At 33.6% G+C, this 22,716-nt stretch overlaps 3 protein-coding genes and 2 long non-coding RNA genes across 8 annotated transcripts in view; 3 read left to right on the top strand and 2 right to left on the bottom strand.

Moving 5' to 3' along the window:
• LOC144567068 (sugar transport protein MST4-like) overlaps positions 1-21,772 on the top strand; it is a 43,202-nt gene extending 21,430 nt beyond the window's left edge. Inside the window, exon 6 of the transcript XR_013515351.1 lies at positions 21,550-21,772. The gene's annotated coding sequence lies outside the window, so the exon portion shown is untranslated. The remainder of the gene's footprint in view (positions 1-21,549) is intronic.
• LOC144567573 (uncharacterized) lies at positions 1,649-3,939 on the top strand. 3 transcript variants are annotated; one of them, XR_013515452.1, is made up of 5 exons: positions 1,649-1,935; positions 2,060-2,199; positions 3,046-3,222; positions 3,377-3,427; positions 3,652-3,939. It is a non-coding gene; the product is annotated as an uncharacterized LOC144567573 (long non-coding RNA). The 3 variants fall into 3 exon arrangements; XR_013515451.1 differs by lacking the exon at positions 3,377-3,427 and having other exon boundaries at positions 1,653-1,935; XR_013515450.1 differs by lacking the exons at positions 3,377-3,427; positions 3,652-3,939 and having other exon boundaries at positions 1,651-1,935; positions 3,046-3,357.
• On the bottom strand, positions 6,268-10,902 carry LOC144567065 (disease resistance protein RGA2-like). Of its 2 annotated transcripts, XM_078317108.1 has the most exons (3): positions 7,538-10,866; positions 7,028-7,074; positions 6,268-6,668 (listed from the first exon to the last, which is right to left on the bottom strand). In XM_078317108.1, the coding sequence occupies exons 1-2, from the start codon at positions 10,723-10,725 to the stop codon at positions 7,029-7,031; spliced, it is 3,234 nt and encodes a 1,077-aa protein (XP_078173234.1). In that variant the 5' UTR covers positions 10,726-10,866; the 3' UTR covers positions 6,268-6,668; position 7,028. The 2 variants fall into 2 exon arrangements, with proteins under 2 accessions (XP_078173234.1, XP_078173235.1); XM_078317109.1 differs by lacking the exon at positions 6,268-6,668 and having other exon boundaries at positions 6,685-7,074; positions 7,538-10,902.
• Positions 16,410-16,915, bottom strand: LOC144567053 (uncharacterized). Its single transcript, XR_013515348.1, has 3 exons — positions 16,782-16,915; positions 16,572-16,606; positions 16,410-16,498 (listed from the first exon to the last, which is right to left on the bottom strand). It is a non-coding gene; the product is annotated as an uncharacterized LOC144567053 (long non-coding RNA).
• On the top strand, positions 17,862-21,772 carry LOC144567067 (sugar transport protein MST4-like). The gene is made up of 5 exons (XM_078317111.1): positions 17,862-18,085; positions 19,256-19,584; positions 19,815-19,939; positions 20,480-20,768; positions 20,857-21,772. The coding sequence occupies exons 1-5, from the start codon at positions 17,941-17,943 to the stop codon at positions 21,517-21,519; spliced, it is 1,551 nt and encodes a 516-aa protein (XP_078173237.1). The 5' UTR covers positions 17,862-17,940; the 3' UTR covers positions 21,520-21,772.
• Positions 21,773-22,716: the final 944 nt, after the last annotated feature.

The following is a 22,716-nucleotide window of genomic DNA, read 5'->3' as shown; positions in this document are numbered from 1 at the left end:
ACTTGGAAGAGAGAGAAAAAAGAGAGAAAGGGAGAGAAAAGATTCTGTCTGATAACGGACCAGTTATTTCATAGATCCAATTTTATTGGAGGTTCTAAACCCTTCTAAATACTTTCTTTTGGTTCAATTATTCCTTTTAGTCGAATTAGAATTTTCCAGCCTTTGAATGATATTTTGGTTAAAATGTGTTCAAATTTTAAAAATTGAATGTTGTGACTTTTCAACTAATTATAAATTCAGATTTTTAATTATAATTAGTTAATCCAATTTAGATTCTCAGGTTATAATTAGTTAATCCTTCCTGAGATTGGTTTTTCTAAATTATTACTGCTTTTAAAAAAATATTTATAGGGTATGAAAAAAATTATACTTGAAGGTTTTCAAAATTCTTAATGTTTTCTAAAAAAATTGATACTAGATAAAATAAATCAAGTTGAGTGACTTTTTATAAAATCAAACTTTTAAAGTAAAAAAAAAATAATAAAAAGGCATAACAAATAATATGAAATAAAAACTCTTGTTGCATACTTGCATGTGTGACTCATATCTTTCATACACGAGCATGAAACATAAAACTCTTATTTCATGAGCTAATGAAGACGCATGAGAATACATCGTCTGTTGGTCGATCAGAACTGTTTAAACTAAAGAGCACTTCATTTATTGTCTTGCACCCGAGTTTGATTAAATTTTGTTTTTATCCATCCATCCATCCATCCATCTAGTTGATCGAAAATTAAAGTATCGTATGGCTATAAACATTTTATGTTGGATCGAAACTCATACATAATAAAACTTTTGAACTTTTATGTTGATTGTGTTTAGTTTTCTCCCTTGATCATTTTAAAATAGATTTGGAATAATTTTATTACAGATCGACCGTTGATTTTCTGTGTGAAAATGAATGGTCCAAAAATGTTTTTTAAATTTGAAGAGACATATAATAATAAAAGTCTATAAAAATGATACGTATAAGTATTATTTAGTCTTATAAAATATAAAAAAATAAAAATAAAAACTTTGAATTTTTTTTCATATGAATTGCTGTACATATATTATCTAATTAGTAAATATCAAGTTCTCAACCGTCTAATAAATAATGAATGGTCATGATATCTTCATTTAAGAGGATGTGGCGAAGGAGTAAATATTCTATGAGGTAACATAATATTTCTGTTTAGATCTAGTCCTAGCCTCCTAGGTATTGCACAAGATCCTTTAATATGCGTGCGTAATGACGATGAGACGGTCCGATCTAAACACAAATATTATCTAAACACTCCGAGTGCACTGCCAAGTTGTTAAAAAAAAAAAAAAATTTCTACTTAAAAGACTGAAGACAAGAGTACTAAGAGAAGCCGCTCTCCCTCTTCCTCACTAAACTCTAGCCACCACCTTCGAGGCGAAGCGTATACTCTGTGGAGGTTTTACCTGCGGTGCTGTGCGGTGATTTTGATCTGGTCAGTTTGTTTCGGATCGGACGGACCAGATCAGATCTTATCCGAATTTAATAAAAAACTCAAAATTTGGTGAACTCTTAATCCAGTCCGTCCGATCCGAAACGAACGGACCACATCAAAACCACAACGCAGCAGGTAAAACCGGATAGCGTTTCCCTTCGCCTAGGGTTTAATGACTTTAATCCCCTCCTCCACTCAGCCACACCCCGTCACTAAACCCTAGCCACTACCTTCGCCTAGAGTTCAATCTCCTCCTCTCAGCCACACCTCGTCACTAAACCCTAGCCAACACCTTTGCTGCTGTGGACGCGACGCCAAAACAAACAAGAAACTCTCCGTTGTCTCACTTTGAAGTCTGGACGCGATATGGCGCTCGGCTTCTCTCCTCCGTCGCACCCTAAACTGTAGCCACCACCTCGTCACACCCTAAACTGTAGCAAAAGTTTTGCTCGAATTTTGTTTAAGAAGAGCACAGGTTTATACATCATATGCGTTTTCATCTACTCCCAAGACTTTTCATTGAGCACTATTTTATTTTTATTTTTTGAAAAACTTGAGCTGTATTTTCTTACATTGTCATTTATGATTAATTTTTGTAGGGGCCGGATGGTGGGATAAGTGCTTCCAAACAGGCGATGGACTGAAGGAGAAACTGATGGAGTCGCCTGTTAGCATGTGCCCTCGGAGAAGAAGGAAAAGGACTGAAGGATGAAAGGAGTGCGGTCTTGTGATCGAATTGGTACCAATTTTTAATACCAATTTCCTAAATTGCTACTAGTTTGGTACCAATTTTGTAATCTGTGTTGCTTGTGATCTAATTTGGCATGATTAATTTCATAATCTGGTATGGTACCAATTTCCTTAAGTATATTCTGCTAAGTATTGTCAGAATTGTCACTTTTCTTACCAATTTCGTAATCTTTTGTAACCAATAGCATAGTCCAGGAAATGTCATTAATGAGGATAAAAAAAATGTGTATGAATGCTGAAGTCCTTAAATTAATGTTTGTACCATTTTGAATCATTAAATTATCAGGAAATATATGTCTAAGGGAAAAAAAATGGTTTTTCATACCCTGTCCTTAGTAAAACCTTGAGCTGAGCTGTTTGGCAACTTGGAATATAGGAGTTTGGTTCTATATATTAGTTTGTTGCAGATGATTATATACTTTCTCAATGAACATAGTATATTGGCTTGGAATTGCGACAATAAATATATAATGGCTGGAATTTCTTCAAAAATCAAAATGAGTTGATTATGTATGTCTCTGTTTATTTCTTTTCTTTAAAAATAAAAGTTGCATAAAAGAATTTGTGGGGATTCTTAATTACTCTTTATAGGCTATATAAACTAGCTTATTTTTGTTTTATCAACTTTTGTACTAGCACTTGGGGGAAAATAACCAAAATTGAAGGATTTGAAGTTGCAAATATGAGAAATATTAGTTGTCTATATGCAGGCCTCTGATTTGAAATCTGAACTCCTCAGTTGTCTATGCTTATCTAGGAGCATTTGGTTATCTCTACTTAAACATTTTGTTTTTAAAAGATACATCAGTTTTCTCATGCTTTATTTGCAATGTAGAGTCAAATGGAGATCTAGTACGGTAGCTGGTGCTCTTGAATTGTGCTGGTGGTATGAACAATAAGGCAATAGTTGATGATTGGAGAATAAAACTAATTCTTCCTTTACTCTGGCTGGTTGATCTATTCTCAAATAGAGAAGAATTGCCTCCCAAATTTTCGAACACGTGAAACAACGGTAAAATATAGTTTATTCTTTTATCAGGTTTTGTTAATTAGCACCTTGTCCTCGGACACTTTGCCATGTAGCAAAAATCAGGGTTGTACTATTGAATTAAAGATATGACCATGTGCAAGTAAGTAATCACTTTCAGTGTAATCCTCTCTTGCAGTAAATTTACTTGATGTGCGGTAATATTCCTTATTGCCATATGCTTCTTTAGGTACTTTAGATTTCAGTGTAATTTGATTTCATTTGAAAGTGATTACTTTAGTTCTTTTATTCAGGGAATAAAGCTTGTTGTTTGTCCTGCAGCAACTAAAAGTTTAGTTATAGTCTGCCTTGAAAACCTTATAGAACTTGTGAGTTGTAAACATATTTTAGTTTCTGATGGTTAAATGTATTATAATTTTTTAATGTACTTTTTTTTCCTTGTGCAAATTATAGGATAGTTTCAAAGGATCCATTTTTTTTTCTTCTCGGTAATTGTTTATCATTCTACCTACAAAAAACTCATAACAAGACCAAGTCAATGTTGCGTATGATGATTGATGCTAATTATAAATTTTAGAATTATGCACCTAATTTGTTGACTGTAAATTATTATAAATTTTTGTTAATGGGTGGTGATATTTTTTTGTAATGTTGTTGTAATGTTTTTTGGTATTTTAGTAAAATGTATGATAATTACATTTTGTTGATTAATGCTTATTACATGATATTTCTATATTTCAATTTGTTTATGTAAATCTGATTCAATGGAAATGTAACAGCTTGTTGGGTTGGTATCGGTTAGTACCAAATTGATACAACGAGATAGGATTATAGAATTGGAGCATGCAAAAAGTATCAAAGATATCCTTACAAATAATCATGTGGGACCACATTCATTACCCTTGTAAATAGTTAGGTGGGGTTCATATTTGTTTGCCTTGCTAATAATCAGATATTCTTACTAATAATCTAGTGGAACTCACATGTGACATCCTTGTAAATAATAAGTGGGACTCACAAATGATATCCTTGCTAATAATGAGGGATTCACAAGGACGTCCTTGCAAATACTAAGTGGGGTCTACGATACGTATGCTTGCTAATACTCAGTTTCCCACGCTAGACAGTTTTTGGAAGCGTGTCTTTTTGCAACGGCTGCCCTTGCAGAAAGTCTAGGGAAATGTTTTAACAAGCGTAAGCGCTTGCAAATGACGTTTTCAGGGCCTATAGCAAAGATAAGCCGTTGCAACAAGTCTAATTCTACCGTTGCCATTACTGAAAATTCTAGTAATATAATGCTAGATTATATTGGATTGACATTTCATGTATGTTCACTTAATTAATTCTTCCTAGAATGATCAGGCTAGCTTCACATTTGTGTGTGTATATCACTCATTTCAAAGCATTAATTTACTTATTTTATTGTAGTAAAAGTATCTGAAAAGTTCGATCTGTAACGATATTGTTTTTAGTCAAATTATTGGGACACCAGTGTGCCTCTTGAGTCTTGATTCATGAAAAATAACAAACTGAAAATTCATATTGAATTTTAAATTCTGTATTTGATATGTTGCCAGTTTGCCATGCGACGACCATTTCTTCTCATGCTACTTTCTCTCAATAATAGTTTTTTTTTTATTTCTTTATAATTGGAGTATATTTGTTGACACCAACCTAATTAGTTGTGCGAAAGATGGGAAATGGTGGAGCAATTTTTTCTGTCAAGACTTGGCTGTGGGACTTTCCTTACCGAATCAAAGTCAAAACAATTATTTCACACTGGATACGTATTATAGGGGACCCACCTCGTTGACAAATGCTCCTCGTAGCAAAAGATCTTACGAGGCCATTTTTTTTTTTTTTTTTAAGAAAAGACAAAAAAGCCCATTTCATTTTTAAAATATAATAATTACAAAGATTAGTTCTCATCTAGCCAGTAGAAAGGAGTTCATTGTCCCTCCTTACAAATCTAAAATTTAGTAAAAGGCAATATAACCACCAAATCTTGCTATTAGCAAGACACCAAAAGAAAACTAAATTTGCTAAAACTAAGTCACAAAGTATTGGATTAAGGCTAAGTATAACTATATGACAAAATTGGTGAAGCGTCTTCATTTTCCACTAAGGTAACACATCGGCAGCAGCAGCTCCTTGTTGTTCAGAGACCTCTACACTCGAGTGGAAAAGCACTAGCTCCATCGGTATGTACTGGTTCAAGGAAATTGCATCTTCTATGAACAGTAGCCACTCTTGACTTTCTTGCTCATATTTCCTGCCCAATAAGAACAAAGAGATTTAATTAGTAAAATCAGATTTATAGCACTTTTAATAGCACAAGTATTGAAACAAACATCATTCTTATGTTTCCACAAACTCAAACTAACTGCACTAAGGATAATTAAAAATCATATTCTATCTATGACATCGAGAGAATATGTAAATGTAAATATACTATCCCAAGTTGTTCACAATTGCATTAGAAATTGACTTTTTCCTAACCAAAATCAAATTTGTTGAGCTAATGTACAAGTGATAAAGAGATGATCAATCAATTCATGGTGCAAACAGAACTGACATTTGGGATCACCAACCCACCCTTTAATAGCTAAATTGTCTTTAGTTAATATGGTATTATGAGAAACTAACCACATAAATACTCTAATTTTTGATATTACCGGCAAGTTTCACCATATCATTGAATGTTTTGATTGATATCCACCAAAGTTAAGATACGCGGCCATTTTGATAACTTATTTCTTCTTTTATATTAAAAAAAAAACTAAATAAAAAAAAATACAGTGTGAAAGAAGGAATCACTGACAATCTTATGGATTTTTTATATCATCCATCACGTCACCAAAACTTTTATTTGTTCCAAACTTCAATCAAGTAATTTAATGCAAAGAAAAACTAATTACATAGGGATGGTACAGATCCTTATTGTCATTTGGATATATCTATTTTCTAACATCGCAAGTGGCGCCAGCACCTAATTAGTCACTTAATAGAAAAATACAATTTTTGTAACACTACTACAAGTTGAATTTCCTGTTCAGAATTAATGGTTGCCTATCGCCCTTTTTGAATAATTTGCAGGAAATGTACAACTGGGTCTAAGCTATTACTGCAGTTACAATGACATAACATGCAAAAATCAACATCTTGTACTATAATGAAATTCAAATTGGGAGAAGATTTGTCTTACTCCATAGCACAAAAAAAAAAATGCAAATTAGATTGCGTTCAGTCATCAGATAATGTCTGTTAGCATGCACATAGGCACAGAGAGCGTTACAACATCTGCAATTTCATTGCATGAAGGCACAGAGGCAATATTTTCCCCCAAAATAATTGTAATATCTCATAGGCAAACTATTGCTAAATGGCTCAAATGGGAAAATTGGAAGTTGTTGAAGAATATGATTTAAAAATCTTCAAAAGAAATTACATCATTGTGCAACCAGTAGTTCCTGCAGTCAAAAGAAAAGCTTAAGATTCGTAAGAGGCAGTATATTCCCCCACAAAAAACAAATAATATCTCATTGGCAGTTTGTCTTAATTCTAATATCTCAGAGGCAGTTTGCTTACCTTAGAAAATATTCCAGAAATAGTTTCTATGTCCACAATACATAATACCGTTTTGTTTTGCGATGTCACTCATAAAATTGTACTAGAAAATGCCAGTATCACTTGGTTATGTGATCACATAAAACTATTAGGACAGCACAAACGAATTGGCATCTACTCAGAATTGAGATCAGGTTTTGATGGTATCAGCTGAAAAATAGTAAAACAATTTTTTTGAGATGTGTTTTTTATTTTCCTTTACCTTAGGAAGAGCTGGGGATGCTTAAATCTTCATCTTCTCCATCAAGTCTATGTACGTACAAGAAAATATAGGAAAAAAAAAAGGTGAGACCTTTAACAACTGAAAAATTTATCATCACAGGTCAACATTAAATATTTGATGACACTTCTGTCCAATTCCAGAAATTCTCAAAAATGATTAGACTCAAAATTTAGAACTTTACATTACAATTTTGGAAAAAAAAAAAAAGAACCAATATATGTCAAACATTAACAAGAAAAACAATTCTTACTGAAGTTGAAAAAAAAGGACTTAATTACGTCTTACAATGCAAATCACGAACAATAGATGTAAACCAGAGGTACCCTATCAGATTTATACCAGAACCAGGACTGCCTCATAATCTCTTTATAAAAAAAAATTGAAAGACATCACATTGGTTAAACCTATCCCATACTGAGTGGTACTGAGATGAAAATAAGTATAAAATACTAAGAATGAAATTATTAGAAAATACTAACTAGAACACACCGTTGATATTCGACATTGTGTTCGAGGCACCAAAATCTCAGCCCAGGGCAGCCAGAAACCTTAACATTGCAAGAGGCTGAGGGAATAGACTCCTCCATCATAAATTGCAATTTGGGGCATTTATATATTTTCAAGTCTTTCAGGCAAACCAGGGTTCGCAACACCACCCCATCTATCACCAGTGCTTCAAGATTCGGACAATTCCATATTTTTAACTCAGCCAACAACATCAATATTTTCAACCCAGTTATTGACCCCAACATGCTACAATTTTTAACAGCTAAGAATTGAAGCTGAGATGGAAGTGATTCTTCAATTAAAAGCTCCAAATTTTGGCAGTTATCTAGAGACAGGTGCCTGACAGAATCAAGATTACCAAAGGGAAGATAACCAAGATATCGGCAGTTATCAACCCAAATTTTATCTAGTGATAAACACAAAGCAGGATTTTCTAACCATTTTGGAAATTTTAAACCACGATAACCATCTATCGTCAGTTCCTGGAGGTTTGAATGAGGCTGAAGGGCTTCTAATAATAAAATATCAGTATCTTCTCCAAGAATCATGCATGTGTCGTTCTCTTGGATGCATACATGGAGAAGGCTTGTGCCTATAATGAAATCTTGTGTGCCAGAAATCCATGAAAGAAACAATTCCCTTATGTAAGGCTTATTTCTTAGATCAGCTAATTGGGCATCTTCTATGCTATTGATATTTTCCAATCCTTCAATACAGAGAATTTCTTTTAGATTAACAAAATCTTTTAACCAACTGATTGAATTAGAAAATTCTACAACCACATAGAGTGTATGGATTGTGGCTAATTTGGCCAAGCTTACAGGTAGAAACTCGATCATTGTGTAACAAAATTGAACTGACCTAAGGTTTGTAAGTTCTCCTAAATCACGAGGCAAGACAGTGAGATTAGAGCAATAAGTTATTCCCAATTTCTGCAATTCTTTTATTTGGCAGATTGATTCGGGTACTGTTTTGATCTCAATTTCATGAAATACCAGCTCTCTTAGCTGAGACAGATTCCCAATTTCTTCAGCTAGTTCATCCAATGGACATGTCATAATCCTTAAAATCTTAAGTTTGCTAAGGAAATAGAATGATCTGGGTAGTTTTTTAATTGCAGTAGACTGGAGAGAGACGAATTGTAGGTTAATCAAATTTCCTATGTCCCCTGGCAGCTCCATGAGTTTTTCACACTCTTCAATATTCAATCTTTGTAGGTTGTAAAGGGTACAAATTGCTTCCGGCAAGGTTTCAAACTTGAAACAATGAAGAGAGAGGTGCCGCAAATGTTTCAAATTTCCAATTGAACCAGTTAGTTCTAACCTACACCCATGGCCTCTTATTTCCAATGCCCTCAGTCTCTCTGCTTTTGATATATCACCACCGTCAAAACTCGGGAAATCAGGATCTTCATACAAAAACCCATTCTGTTCTTCATCATTGAGATGTAAAATTAAAGTACGCAAACACCTTAGATTTCCCAAGGCTAGCGGTTGTACCAATCCCATCTGTGATGTTGAGTATAGATGGTATACTTTATTGGGAAAGCCAGAAATGTTAACATTTTCCATGGAGAAGTGTTCTTTACCCGAAATGGTTTGTGCCAAATTATGAACCATGTCATGCAACTTGAAGGTATTCTCTATGTTAGTGCTATAGAAACTTCGGTATGTTGTTTCACCGGCATCATCGAAAAAGGATCTTCGCCTCAGATCATAAACATAATCAGAAGCTACTTCTTCTAACATTTTGTTCCCTTTAGAAATCACATATCCATGCGATATCCACAAATTCACCAACTGATCAGTACTAAAGCAACTATCTTTAGGAAAAGTGGAACAAAATAAGAAACATGGCTTTAGGTGAGCAGGCAAGCGTGCATAGCTAATTTGAAGAGGTGCATATATCTCATCAGTGGGACCCGGTTCCCACAAATCACTTTCCAAGATTTCTATCCAGCCTTCTTCATCAGACTCCATGCTTACAAGACTAGCAAGCGACTTAATTGCCAACGGCAACCCACCACATTTTTGCATAATTTCCCTCCCAATTTTCATCAAATTTGAATTCGCCAAATGGTCACCAGCACTAAAGGCATAATACTGAAACAGCTGCCATGAATCTTCTTCCGGCAACTTACCCAAACGTTTAGGAAACATAGTTTCCATTAACTTGGCAACCCAGTCACTCCTTGTGGTAACTAAAAAAACAGTCGATTTTGCACACATGAAAGGGAGTTGCAACAATTCCCAATGAGACCGGTACACGTTCCACACATCATCAAGCACAACAAATACTCTCTTATCTCTCACTTCATCCCTCAAATTTTCTTGTAATGCACTCAGCTCAGTTACAATTGTGCCCTGCCGAGAGATCGACTCAAGCATTGATTTTGTTAATCTAGGCACATCAAAATCCTCAGAGGCACAAACCCATCCAAATAAATCAAACTTCTCACGGATTCTCGAATCATTATAAACAAGCTGTGCTACTGTAGTTTTTCCCAAACCACCTGTTCCTATAATTGTAGCAACTGAGAGTGAATTTTCTCTAATACCCTCAGAGACCATCCTAACTACATCATCTCTCTCTTCCTGCCTTCCAAATACTCTTGCAGTGTTTATTAAAGGGGTTGTTGGCAAGGGATATTTCAAATACTCTGGCTTCCGGGCTCCATCTTCCTCATGCAACCTCAGAGAATCACGATGTCTCGCAATCTCATCAAAACGGTCTTTAATATTCCTTATTTTCAACATCATTCCATCTGACATGGGAACACTAACAGAATCATTGGCAACCTCACTTGCCTCCATTTGTTTCCTCTTGCGAGGATTTGTCATAAAAAATGCATCTCTTGTTTGTACCTGTACCCGATGCATCTCGTACTGGTACTCCTCAAGTACATCCTCTGCATCGAAGGCGACTCCTCTGAGTTCTTCCAACCAATGCTTGACCGCTAGATCTTTGACCTCGCGCTCCTCAGTGTCCAGTAGAGTCGCTCGGATCCTCTCCAGTAGTCGCATTAGCTCCTTCAGATCAGCTTCGGTAGCAGTGGCCTCGGGTTGAGAAGCTGAAGAGGAGGAGGTGGTAGCTGTGGCGGCTTGGATTGCTGGGAGAACTTTCTTCCCAATGGATATGATGGAGGTAAAGAGCCCTCCCAATCCGGCCATGGTGGATTTTAAAATGTGGATTAAAGGTTTGTAAAAGGGCTTTGCTTTTTCGTAGTGGATTCGATTTTAAAAGGTTTTTTTTAGTTGAAGATGGAATGATGGATCGAAGATTAGAACAGACAGGTTCAAAATTCAAAAGTAGAGATATCTCATTTTCGTCTTGGGGTTGGCCGATCTAGGACCTTTTTTTCGTCTTGGGGTTGGCCGATCTAGGACCTAAGCGGATGTCAACAAAGTGAACGTTTCCGTTTGTTTTTTTTCTTTTAGACGGTCAGATTGGAAATTGACGATTCAGATTTCAACTAATATTTTGATGACGACAATTAGTCAATGGATCGGACCAATCATAAACCATAAAAATATTTTTGCGGTCAAACACTGAAACCTTATTATACGGAATCCATTTTGATATGGTGTCAAATTAAAACTAACGATTCAGATTTCGTTTTACTTGGTCAAGTATTGCACTTAGGGGTGCACAAAAAATTCGTAGTTCATGATTCGATTCGAGTTTGATTCGAAAAAGTTCGAAAAAAATTCGATTCGAAATAGATTCGGTTTGAAATTAATTCAAACCAGTTCGATTCGAAATTAATTCAATTTTGAATTCGAATTTGATCAGATTCGATTCGAATAGGTTAGCGAATTTATTTATTCAAAATTGAAATTTCCGAGTGTAATCTGAACCGTCCAATTAATATCTGAACATCACGTGTCTCTCCATCTCTCGCTATCTCTTATGAAAATTATTAATTTATTCAATTCGAAACGCGTGTAACCTAATTACCTAGCCGACTAAAATATCACTTTTTGCTCTTTCTCCTCTCTCCTTCCAGTGGTTCGAAATGGCGCATGGATTTGAGATGGTAGCTTCTTTTGTGAAGCTCAAGCGCACGCCCATAGAAGAAGAACGCTCAAGCTCGTGTTAAATTTTATTGATTTCTTTTGGATTTCCTGATTTCAATTCTTCATACAATTTGTCTCAATTTCAAATTAATTTCAAATCAAATCGAACTAGTTCGAATTATACCGAACCAAATTCGAATTGATTTTTGAAATCTATTTTAATTTCGAACTGGGTTTGGTTCGAAATTATTTCGAATTCAAATTCGAACCAGGGCAGATTCGATTTGGTTCGGTTCGTTTGCAGCCCTTTGCACTGGATCTGAATTCTAATTCTAGCAGTACACCGGGCGGACCGGGGGCCCGTGGCTAGTAAATAATGCCAGTATTCACCAATCTCTATGGAGACCCAATAGACTAATGGGCCCCTAAAACGGGCCGAGAGCTCATATTTCCAAATGCCATTACCCTTCAGTTACACCACTTACAATCAGCGTTCTCCAATGCCCAGTGGTAAAAAATCAGCCCATCTTTTCATATCTTTTATGGTGAGTTGGACAAACGGATGGTATTAACCTGTCTAGTTAATTACATGGCTTACCTCCAATTAAGTATTCGGCTCATCTACTATTTTATAGAAATCATTGTACAGTTCGAACAGATCCGGGACGTCTGTTTCACTAGTAACGGTCCTGATTGAATAATTTGATTACCAAGCAGTTGTAGAGGATCCGAACAAGAAGGGACAAAAAAGAAGATCAAATGAAATTTATACTTCGATCTCTATTCAGTCGATGTGCTGTCACCAAACCATTCGACCATGACACATACATTTTCAAGAAAAAAAAAATGGATAGCTCAATCAATGTCGCACCACAAGCAAACAATATCATACTGTTATTTATTCCAAGGAGGTTTCAAAATATCCTCATTTTTTTCTCTACCGTTTTTTTTATTTTTTTAAACTTTAGTAATTTAAATTTTAAAATTAAACATTAAAATAAAACAGTTAAGTGTGATTTTTCCTATGTATTTATAAAAAACTATTTAATTTAATTTTTATATAAATAAATAAGTTGAAAAATCAACGTTAAGAAATTATCCACATTAATACATTTTTTTACAATTTCTTGATGACAATCGAACCAAAATTGAAATGTTACAAATTTTTACATGGACATAAATTAAATTAAATGATGTAGATCATATCCAGTGGTTTTATTTTAACATTTAAGTTAATAAAAATTTTAAAAATAGAGATATGATGGAGGCACAAAAAATAAAGGCATTTGAACCCACTCTTTATTTTATCCTTGATAGTTATTTAATTTTGTGAAGTAACCTTGTAAGTTTAGCCGGCAATGGTGAAATCAAGTCATGAGTGACCAAAAACAGACAATAGATGATGTCATATTGAAATCGAGTGATTCTGAAATTATGGGTACTTGGATTTACTAATAAATTTTGTACCAATGTCTCTTACGGTTTTCTGCCCACTTCTATTTTGTGGGATTCAATCATTTTGAGTCCTTTAAAAAAAAAAAATGTAAACAAGTCTTAGTTCAAGACCTGAACTTGTATCTATATCCATTTCAATATATAAATGAGGACTTGCTAGATTCTCAATTTCTTTTTCTCAAAAAAAAAAAAAAAAATTAATGTAAGCTGATCAAATACACACTATTTTTCAAATTTAAAAAAAAAAAAATAATCATGAGAGTTGTTGGCATATGAAGGATCAACTTTTATGTTCATCCTTAAATTTGCCTCAGTTCGTCAAGATATGTTGTTCTTATAAACACCCTGTCTGTTTTTTTTAACACTCTGTCAGTTGCCTTTAATTATTAATTAAGCAATAAGTAATAGTATCTTAATTATGAAGATATGTGGGTTCCAAAATATAAGTATCCAATATCTTAATTACCTTATTAATGTAACTAACAAGGCTTTGGAGCTTTCCGTTTTTTTTTTTTTTTTTTGAGAAATTGGCAGAGGCTGCCAAAACTTTATTGATGAAAATATTTACATTACAACCCCCCTCTTCCGTTTGTTAATTTCAGCAAATCATTAAAGTAATTACATTAATTACAAATCTGTCTTAAGAAAATATAATCAATTTTCTTGACACTACCATTAATTCTAACAGAGCGCTCTTGAACAAGCCAAATTCCTTTTCAGCCTCAATCAAAAACGTTTCCTTTTCTTTTCTTGGTTAGAGTATATCGATTCAATTGTTGGTTATCTTCAATGCGCACAATTCCCCCTCCCCACTTGCCTTTGTGAAACATATAGCAAGGTGAACAAAGACGATCAGCGAATGCCAGATGAAGGATAAGGATATATATGGAGCCTACACCAACGTAGTTTTAGCCTGGCCTAGAACACATGGAGCTTATCCAACCATCTTAATAAAAAATTACATTAAAAATATTTTTGGAGCAACACTCAAATAAAGCTTTCCGTAAATCATTAAATCAGTCTTAAGACCACTCAAATCAGGGGCAGAGTCAACTTTCAAACTATAGAGATCAAACGCGTAATAATGAAGATCAATCATATAAAAATTTCATGTTGAATATGAGAATCAATTTTACAGTATTCAAAGCTTTTTACTCGAAACTATCTATAAAATCATGTATAAACCTATAACTTTTGAAAATTAATGGAATCAATTAACCCCATTCAACTGGAGTGGATCTGCCTGTGACTCAAACAGAAAGCTCCAAGGCTTTCCGCTTGTTAATTTCAGCAAAAGTTTCTCATCATCAAACTTAGAGGAGAAGAAGGGAAAAGACAAAAAGGATAAAATGAAAATTTATATAAAGTTAATGATAAATATGATAGATTGGAGAAATATATGAATTTCCACAATTTTAAAAGATAAATATTTAATTACTGATTTTGAAGAGAGAAATACATAATATTAGAACTTCTGTTGGGATACATACATTTCCCCTTATAATTTTAGTTCACCGGGATCTGTGGCTAATCTTACACAAGGTATTGGATACTTAATTGGAAGCGTCTAATTGTCCACAGCCTTTTGTCCACCATTTGTCCACAGCTTTGACTTGCGCGAATACTGTAAAATTACCTGTACATGCTGTATAATTATACAATATATCACATAAAATATATCAGTTAATCACAAAACATCCAGCAACTATTTGAAGTGGTCCCATAATAGTTAGAAAAAGATTGAAACTTGCACAACAGGACAAAATAAATGTACTTTCAAACTGTACTTTCGAAAATTATATTTCTATGAAGTTATTGGCAGTTAGAGTTAGTTATTAGCGGTTATTGGCAGTTAGAGTTAATTATTAGCGTCCGCACTGGGTTGAATCTTGTATATTGTAAAATTGAATCTTGTATACTGTAAAATTGAATCTTGTATATAGTAAAATTTTCAATTGAATCTTGTATATTGTAAAATTGAATCTTCTACACATTAAAATTTACAATAGCATCTTGTATACTGTAAAATTGAATCTTGTATACAGTAGAATTTTCAATTGAATCTTGTATACTGTAAAAATTAAATCTTGTACAGTAGAAATTTCAATTATATCTTGTATACTGTAAAATTGAATCTTGTATACTGTAAAATTTTTAAAATACTGTAAATTTTCAATTGAATCTTGTATACTGTAAAATTTTCACATAATACTGTAAATTTTCAATTGAATCTTGTATACTGTAAAATTTCGAAAGCTAAACCATAAAATAATACCATCTATACTGTAAGATAAAATGTAACAAATGCTACATTTCAGTTTAAACTACAACCTACAAAGAATCATGCATACTGTAAAATTGCAAAACATAAACCATAAAATAATACCATGCATACTCTAAAATTGCTAAATCTATAGATACATTCATCATCACACAAAAAATCTATTCACCACAAAACAACATATGTTCAACACAAGATAAAAATATTCACCGCAACATTCAGAATATTATAATAGCAACAAAAAAACTATGGACAAATAATTTTTACATTAAAAACCTCTTGTGTTCATTGTTCGGATGAGTAAGAAGCCTCTTTATCATCTCTTTTCTCCAGATTTTCACAATATGAATACTGTAAAATTACAAGATGAATACTGTAAAATTACAAGATAAATACTGTAAAATTAACAAATCATCTATTTCTTCTAGATTTCCACAAGATGAATACTGTAAAATGACAAGATGAATACTGTAAAATTAATAAAGCAATATTGTAAAATTAACAGATCAATACTCCATATCGCCTCTCTATCATCTATTTCCTCCAGATTTTCACAAGATGAATACTGTAAAATGACAAGATAAATACTGTAAAATTAACGGGGCAATACAGTAAAATTAACAAAACAATGCTCCATATCGCCTCTCTATCATCTCTTTCCTCCAGATTTGATTTGAAATGCTAGAACTGTTACTACATACAACGAAAACAACAAATTCAACAGAAATAACTTACTAGATTTGAATTTTGCCGTGCTCTTCAACAAAAATAATTTCTATTCGATCGCGCTCCACGATTGAAAGTTCCATTGCGATCATGTATAAAAAACAAGATCGAGTCAGTAATCTCAATTAAAATCGACATTGAAAAGAAAAAAATGAATCAGAGAAGGTAAATACAAATAAAACAACAATTACGATTTCATTGCCATTGCGGCCGATCCAGATTATTCTTATCAGAAATCTGATCGGACATCTGATCGGAAATTTGAAAAATAAAATTCGGAAGATTCCGTCTAGGAGTTCCTGCACAAATAGAAAAGATATCAAGAAAAAAGTAATCAAACAGATAGAAAAGAAAAAGTAGGTACAATATACCTGCACAGATTGTCTAGGAGTTCCTGAGAGGGGAGGCCTTTTGAGTTTGCACGGGTATTTCCAACCATTGCTAAAATTGTGAGTATATTTACAACTATTTCGAGAAGGAAAGGTTGTAATCAGTACTCCTGTTACCATTATTAGGACTTTTAACAGAAAAACGGCACCTTTTTTAAGCCTTCTAAAGAATTCCACTGAGTAACTGAATCCGTTCAGTTCGGGAACGAACAATCAAATTCTATTAACACTGAAGGCTAGAAAACCGAACGTAAAAGAAAAGAATCACCGATTCTCTCGAATCGATTCGCTTCCTTCACAAAAAAAATAGGGGAACCTCAATGAAAAGGAGAATTGGAAGAAGTTATACACGATATTACCAGATCGACGGTGAAGAAGCGGAGTTAGTGTAATCCCTACGGCGATGAAAAGCAGAGAAAACAAAAGGAGACGAAGGTAGAGCAGCAGATGGATGACGATGGTCGAGATTGCAGAGTATCAACAGGTTCGCCAATTCGGCCGCGACGATTCATCTGCTTTCCGATAAGAAAGAGAGAGAAATTCAAAAAAGGAAATCTGATCGGAAATTTGAAAAATAAAATTCGGAAGGTTCCGTCATTTGAGATATGTTTAAATACGAGTTAAACCGTTAGAAAGTGAAAACTGGATAACGCTGTGGACAGATGGTGGACAAAACTCAGTGGACAGAAACATTTTCTCTACTTAATTAGGTGATATTTTCCCAAAAGTGAGATGGCGCAAATCCGGCCATGAGTTTCTTTGAAGACTTCCTTGACAGTCACAGTCAAGACATTTAAAAGAAAAAAAGTCTTTGAAGACTTGTCTACTGATACATATATATCACATCACATATTAATTGTTTGAATTCCTTGTTTTGCATTATCTATTTTTAAATGTTAAAGTACATAAAAAAGTTGTAACCATTTCTAGTACTAATAAAAAGTTGTTATTAATGGAACACTTTATATAATATCAAATATAACATTAATTGTTTATCTAAAATGAAAATGTTGTTTATATATGTAAAGAGAAGGCTAAATGTCTCGTTGTCAAAGAGCTCCTTCAAAAAAAACACACACACACACACACAAAAAGCACTCTATAAAGGTTTTATTTCAGAAAGATACACATGAGTGTTTATTAGGAAGTGTCACTTTTGTAGAGGGGATGGATCACTAACAATAATTACATTAAAAAGTTTGACAATTTTTTTTAAATTCAAATAAATTTAAAAAGTAAATATATTGTTGAATATATGAATAGCCTAACAATCAAGTCGCATGAAATTTAACTATTGTTTAATTATATGCCAAGGACCGTTCAAATTTTAAGTCACTCGCTAAACATAAATCAAATCACATCATTGATCATTCTATATTGACATAATATGTGGATATATATAGATCATCATTCTAATCTCCTCAATTGGTTAAAATCTCAGTTCAATTAATTAGTAAATAATATCTCCTTCAGTACTCCCTTTTCATCTCCTCTCGTCTCTTCCTTTGTCAAATCAATATGTGGAGGAGCGGAGAAGGTTATCCGGTGGAGCCTCTAGAAGTGAGAATGGATTCCGAGGCCAAGATAACTCCGGTTCTGATTATATCTTGCCTTATGGTCGCCACCGCGGGTTTAGTGTTTGGTTATGATTTGGGGAACTCAGGTTAGATTTTTATTCTTTATTAAAAAAAAAATTGTCTTGATTTCACTGTTTCAGTTCTAGTTAGCTATTTCAGCTATGTTAATAGCTTATATTTGTGCTAATTAATATCAATTTAGGAGCTTAGTCCAAAGTTAGTCGGTACCATAGTTATACTTTTTGATTAATTGGAGCTGTTGTTGGAAATTTTCTAAAATATTCTTTGTAGAAGAGCGGAATTTTGTGCAATGAGCCATTAATTGATTTTGATTTGTAAAAAAAAAAGAAACTTTGATAAAATGAAAAGGAAAATTATTATTATTATTGTTGTTGTTGTTGTTGTTGTTGTTGTTGTTATTGTTATTATTATTATTATAGTTATAATAGTAATAGTAGTAACAACAACAAAAATAATTTGGAACTTCATTTATGATGCATGGGAAGTATAATTAGTGCAACTTATATTGCTTCTAGTAAGATTTCAAGGTGCTTTTAATTGATTTTTGTATTCTGCATGGAGTGCATGGTTCTGTAACTATTTACTTGTAGGTAGCTGCTTCTGCCCGTGGCTTCTTAATTTTTAATATTTGAGTTATACTCTGTCAAAATAAAATAAAAACTTGCCAAATTTCTTTATTTTTTGTATTTGAAAGAAGAAATGTTAATCAAGTAGCCAAATATTCGAACCTATATATGGAAAATCCAATAAAAACAAAGATGCTGTATGAACACTAAACAATCTAAACTTCTTGATACCTATATTAATTAATTTGTTTATTCAATTTTGCGAGTTGTAACATCTATTTACAACTTTCTAGGGAAGGTATTTACTTCCATCTATCTAGATGGTGGATCTTGTAATAATACTTCTATAAAATACATTTTTATGTCCTTTTATATATATGTTGTGTTATATATATTCAATTAAATTCTATTTCATCTTTACTAGAAGAAATAATGATGGTAAGCAGTTACGTTCATGAGCTTAATGTACTAGAAGAAACTTCTGAATAATATGAACAATTGACCGCTGAACTTAAATGTGGATAGTATATTATTTTATTTTCATCTGAAACTTGGTTAGTAAACAGATCCGTGTATATAAACTAACATTACTGGACATTTACTAAAGAACTAAAACTTGCAAAGCATAATCATGATATCTTGATAAAATTATCTGATTTTTTCTTAAAGGGGGAGTGACATCAATGGATGACTTCCTAAAGAAGTTCTTTTATTCTGTGTATGTTCGCAAATTGGAGCATAATTATGTTCAAAAAAGCAAATACTGCATATTCAACAGCCAGACACTTCAACTTTTCACATCTTCGCTCTACCTGGCCGGTATCATAGCCACCTTTTTTGCATCATATACCACACGACATCTTGGCCGTAAGCTTACTATCGTGGCTGCTGGCTTCTTCTTCATTATTGGTGTAATCTTTGGTGCAGCTGCGCAAAATCTGGGAATGCTTATCATAGGGAGGATATTTCTTGGCTGTGGTGTTGGCTTTGCAAATCAAGTATAATGCTTATTTTTACTGTTTTCTTAATTTCTTTGCAAATTATATTGGAATGTTGTTTTCTCAAAAGTTCCTCAAAATTGAAATAAAGGATGAGATGTTATATACGCAATCACCGAAATTGATGTTCCACTATCCAAGTTATGACCCCAATTCTGTTGTCAAATTTTCTTAATAACAAAATCACTAAAAAGTAAAAACTGTGTTATGTAACTATGCCGCGCATGCAGGCAGTACCTCTATTCCTGTCTGAAGTTGCGCCAGCAAAGATACGCGGAGGTCTGAACATCTTGTTTCAACTCAATGTCACAGTTGGCATCCTCTTTGCAGACCTTGTCAACTATGGCGCAGCAAAGTACACCTCTTTTTTGTTCTCATATTAATTAAATAACTAGAGCAAAATTAGGGTGTGATGTGCTCACCAAGAGGGTTTGATGGGCACAACTCTAAAAGTATATCAGATCGATTTCAAATGCTGAATTCAAACTGTTGAAATCCATGTACTTCATGAGTGATCTATGTACATGCAAATTTTTAAAAGTTTCAAGTTTATTTGGTACAAATTCAAGCGGTCAAAGAAATGAATTTTTTATAACTTAATTTATAAGTTGTTTTATATATTCAATTTTTATGATTTCTTTGACCGCTTGACCTTGCAGCAAATAAACTCGAAACTTTCAAAATTTTGCGTATACATGCATCACTTATGAAGTACATAGATTTCAACGGTTTGAATTCTGCGTTTAAAGTCGATCTCATATACTTTTGGAGTTATGCTCACCAAACCCTCTTGGTGAGCACATCACACTCTAGCTTTACTCAAATAACTACTACTTTATTAGTCATTGGGCCTGTAATATTAGAAGTTAAAAGTTAAAACCTTCTATTATAATAGGATTCACCCATGGGGATGGCGATTATCGGTTGGTGCTACCGGTATTCCTGCTTTTGTACTAATACTAGGAGCACTGGTTGTAGATGATACCCCAACTAGTCTGATTGAGCGTGGCTGCCTTCAAGAAGGCAAAGCAATGCTGAAGATGCTGTGCGGCACTGATAACATTGAATCTGATTTAAAAGAAATCATAGAGGCTACACGTGTAGCTCAGCAAGTAAATCGCCCCTTTCGAGAACTTCTCAAACGCCACAACCAGCCGCCAGTTGTCATTGCCATATTCCTCCAGGTATATAGCAAACTTTTGTATTATTTTACCTTTGTCTCGTCAGTTTTGATACTTCAAATTGTTTTATCTGGTTTAATGTTGGATGTAGATATTCCAACAGCTTACAGGGATGAATGCAATATTGTTTTATTCACCGGTGCTCTTTATATCACTTGGCTTTGGAAACGATGCATCACTATATGCTGCTGTGATCTTGGGGTCAGTCAATGTTCTAGCAACATTGGTATCAATTTACTCTGTTGATGAAGCCGGCCGTAGGTTGCTACTACTCGAAGCGGGTGTTCAAATGTTCGTTTCACTTGCCATGATCACAGCTGTTCTTCACTGGCATGTCATCGACAAATCTGGGAACCTCAGCCATGGAACTGCACTGATATTAGTGGTCTTGATTTGTACTTTTGTGGCCGCTTATGCATGGTCGTGGGGACCACTAGGCTGGCTTATCCCTAGTGAGGTATTTCAGCTTGAGACAAGGTCTGCAGGACAGAGCGTGACGGTTTGTGTTAACCTTTTGTTTACATTTCTAATAGCGCAAGCATCTCTGTCAATGCTATGCCATCTCCAGTATGGCATTTTTGCTTTCTTCTCTGGATGGGTGGTGGTAATGACAGTGTTTGTGTATTTTTTCTTGCCTGAAACTGAGAATGTGCCGATTGAGGAGATCAGTGACAAAGTTTGGAAGAATCATTGGTTTTGGAAGCGATTTATTGATGATGACAGGACACCGAAAACAAGTGTTCTTGTACCATAGAAGTTAGTGCTTGTATATCAAGTAGAAAAGGCAATTTTTGTGTGTATATCCCTTATTTCAAAGCATTAATTAGTTTACTTATAGTATTTTATTATAGTAGAAGATATCTGAAAAGCTCGATCTGTAACAATATTTGTATTTTAGTCAAATTATTGAGACACCAGTGTGCCTCATCTTGATACATGAAAAATAACAAACTGAAAATTCAAGATGAATTTTGAATTCTGTTATTTGATATGTTGCCAGCTTGCCATGTGACGACCTTTTCTTCTTTTGTTAATTTCTCTCAATAATAGGTTTTTTTATTTCTGTATAATAGGAGTATATTTTTCGGCATCAATCTAATTAGTTGTGTAAAAACTATGCCATTGTCCTGGAGAAAAATTATGATATTATCTGCAAGCAATTTACCAATTTTATATTTATTAGGGAAAACTGGACCTAATTCTCCTAATATTTTCTTCTTTAACGTTTTTTGCAAATAACATGTTATTCAACCCTTCAGCTGTCGAAATAAAGAGATGTAAATTCCAACAAGAGATAAGGAGGTAAAATATCTGGAGGAAAAAAAAAGATATCTAACTTCAGTAAAAATGTCTTCTTTAGGAAATCAATTTCTATATGAAATTCAAAAGTTTAATTTAAAAAAAACAAATAGAAGAGTTAATGTTTAGTTTTGTTTGTGAATTTAAAAATGCTATAGATTAAATAACTAGCTTTGAAATAACCAATTCACATTAATTTAAACTAACTCCTATTTTTTTAAATTACTTTTTTTATTAATGTAGTTAGCATCTGCCTAATGAAGCCACATAGAAGTCCATTTTTTCAGATGTTTTTTTTTTAAGAGAAAAAGGACGATCAAATCCTCAAGTTCCATTCAAAGGGGGCACAAATTGCATGTGCCTCATTTTTGTGTTTTTTGGAAATGTACAAAAATGAAAATATAAAAGTAAAAAGAAAGAAATGAAAAGATGTACCAGAAACTAAAAAAAGAAAAGTAAGCTATAAGAAACTAAAAGAAAAGAAAATGAATGTAAAACAACTAATTAATTCAATCCGGCTGATACTGTGATTTATTGTGTGAACCAGTTGATGTATTCTTTCTGTATTTCGGCAACTACTGCAGAAAACTCCTACACCTTTCTCGTCAAATTATAAACAATGCAGTAGTGTTGTATTTTCTATACCACAACC

Source organism: Carex rostrata, chromosome 16, assembly GCF_964058835.1.
Source record: "Carex rostrata chromosome 16, lpCarRost1.2, whole genome shotgun sequence".
Classification (NCBI taxonomy): Eukaryota; Viridiplantae; Streptophyta; class Magnoliopsida; order Poales; family Cyperaceae; genus Carex; species Carex rostrata.
This window is presented reverse-complemented; position numbering and strand designations above follow the sequence as displayed.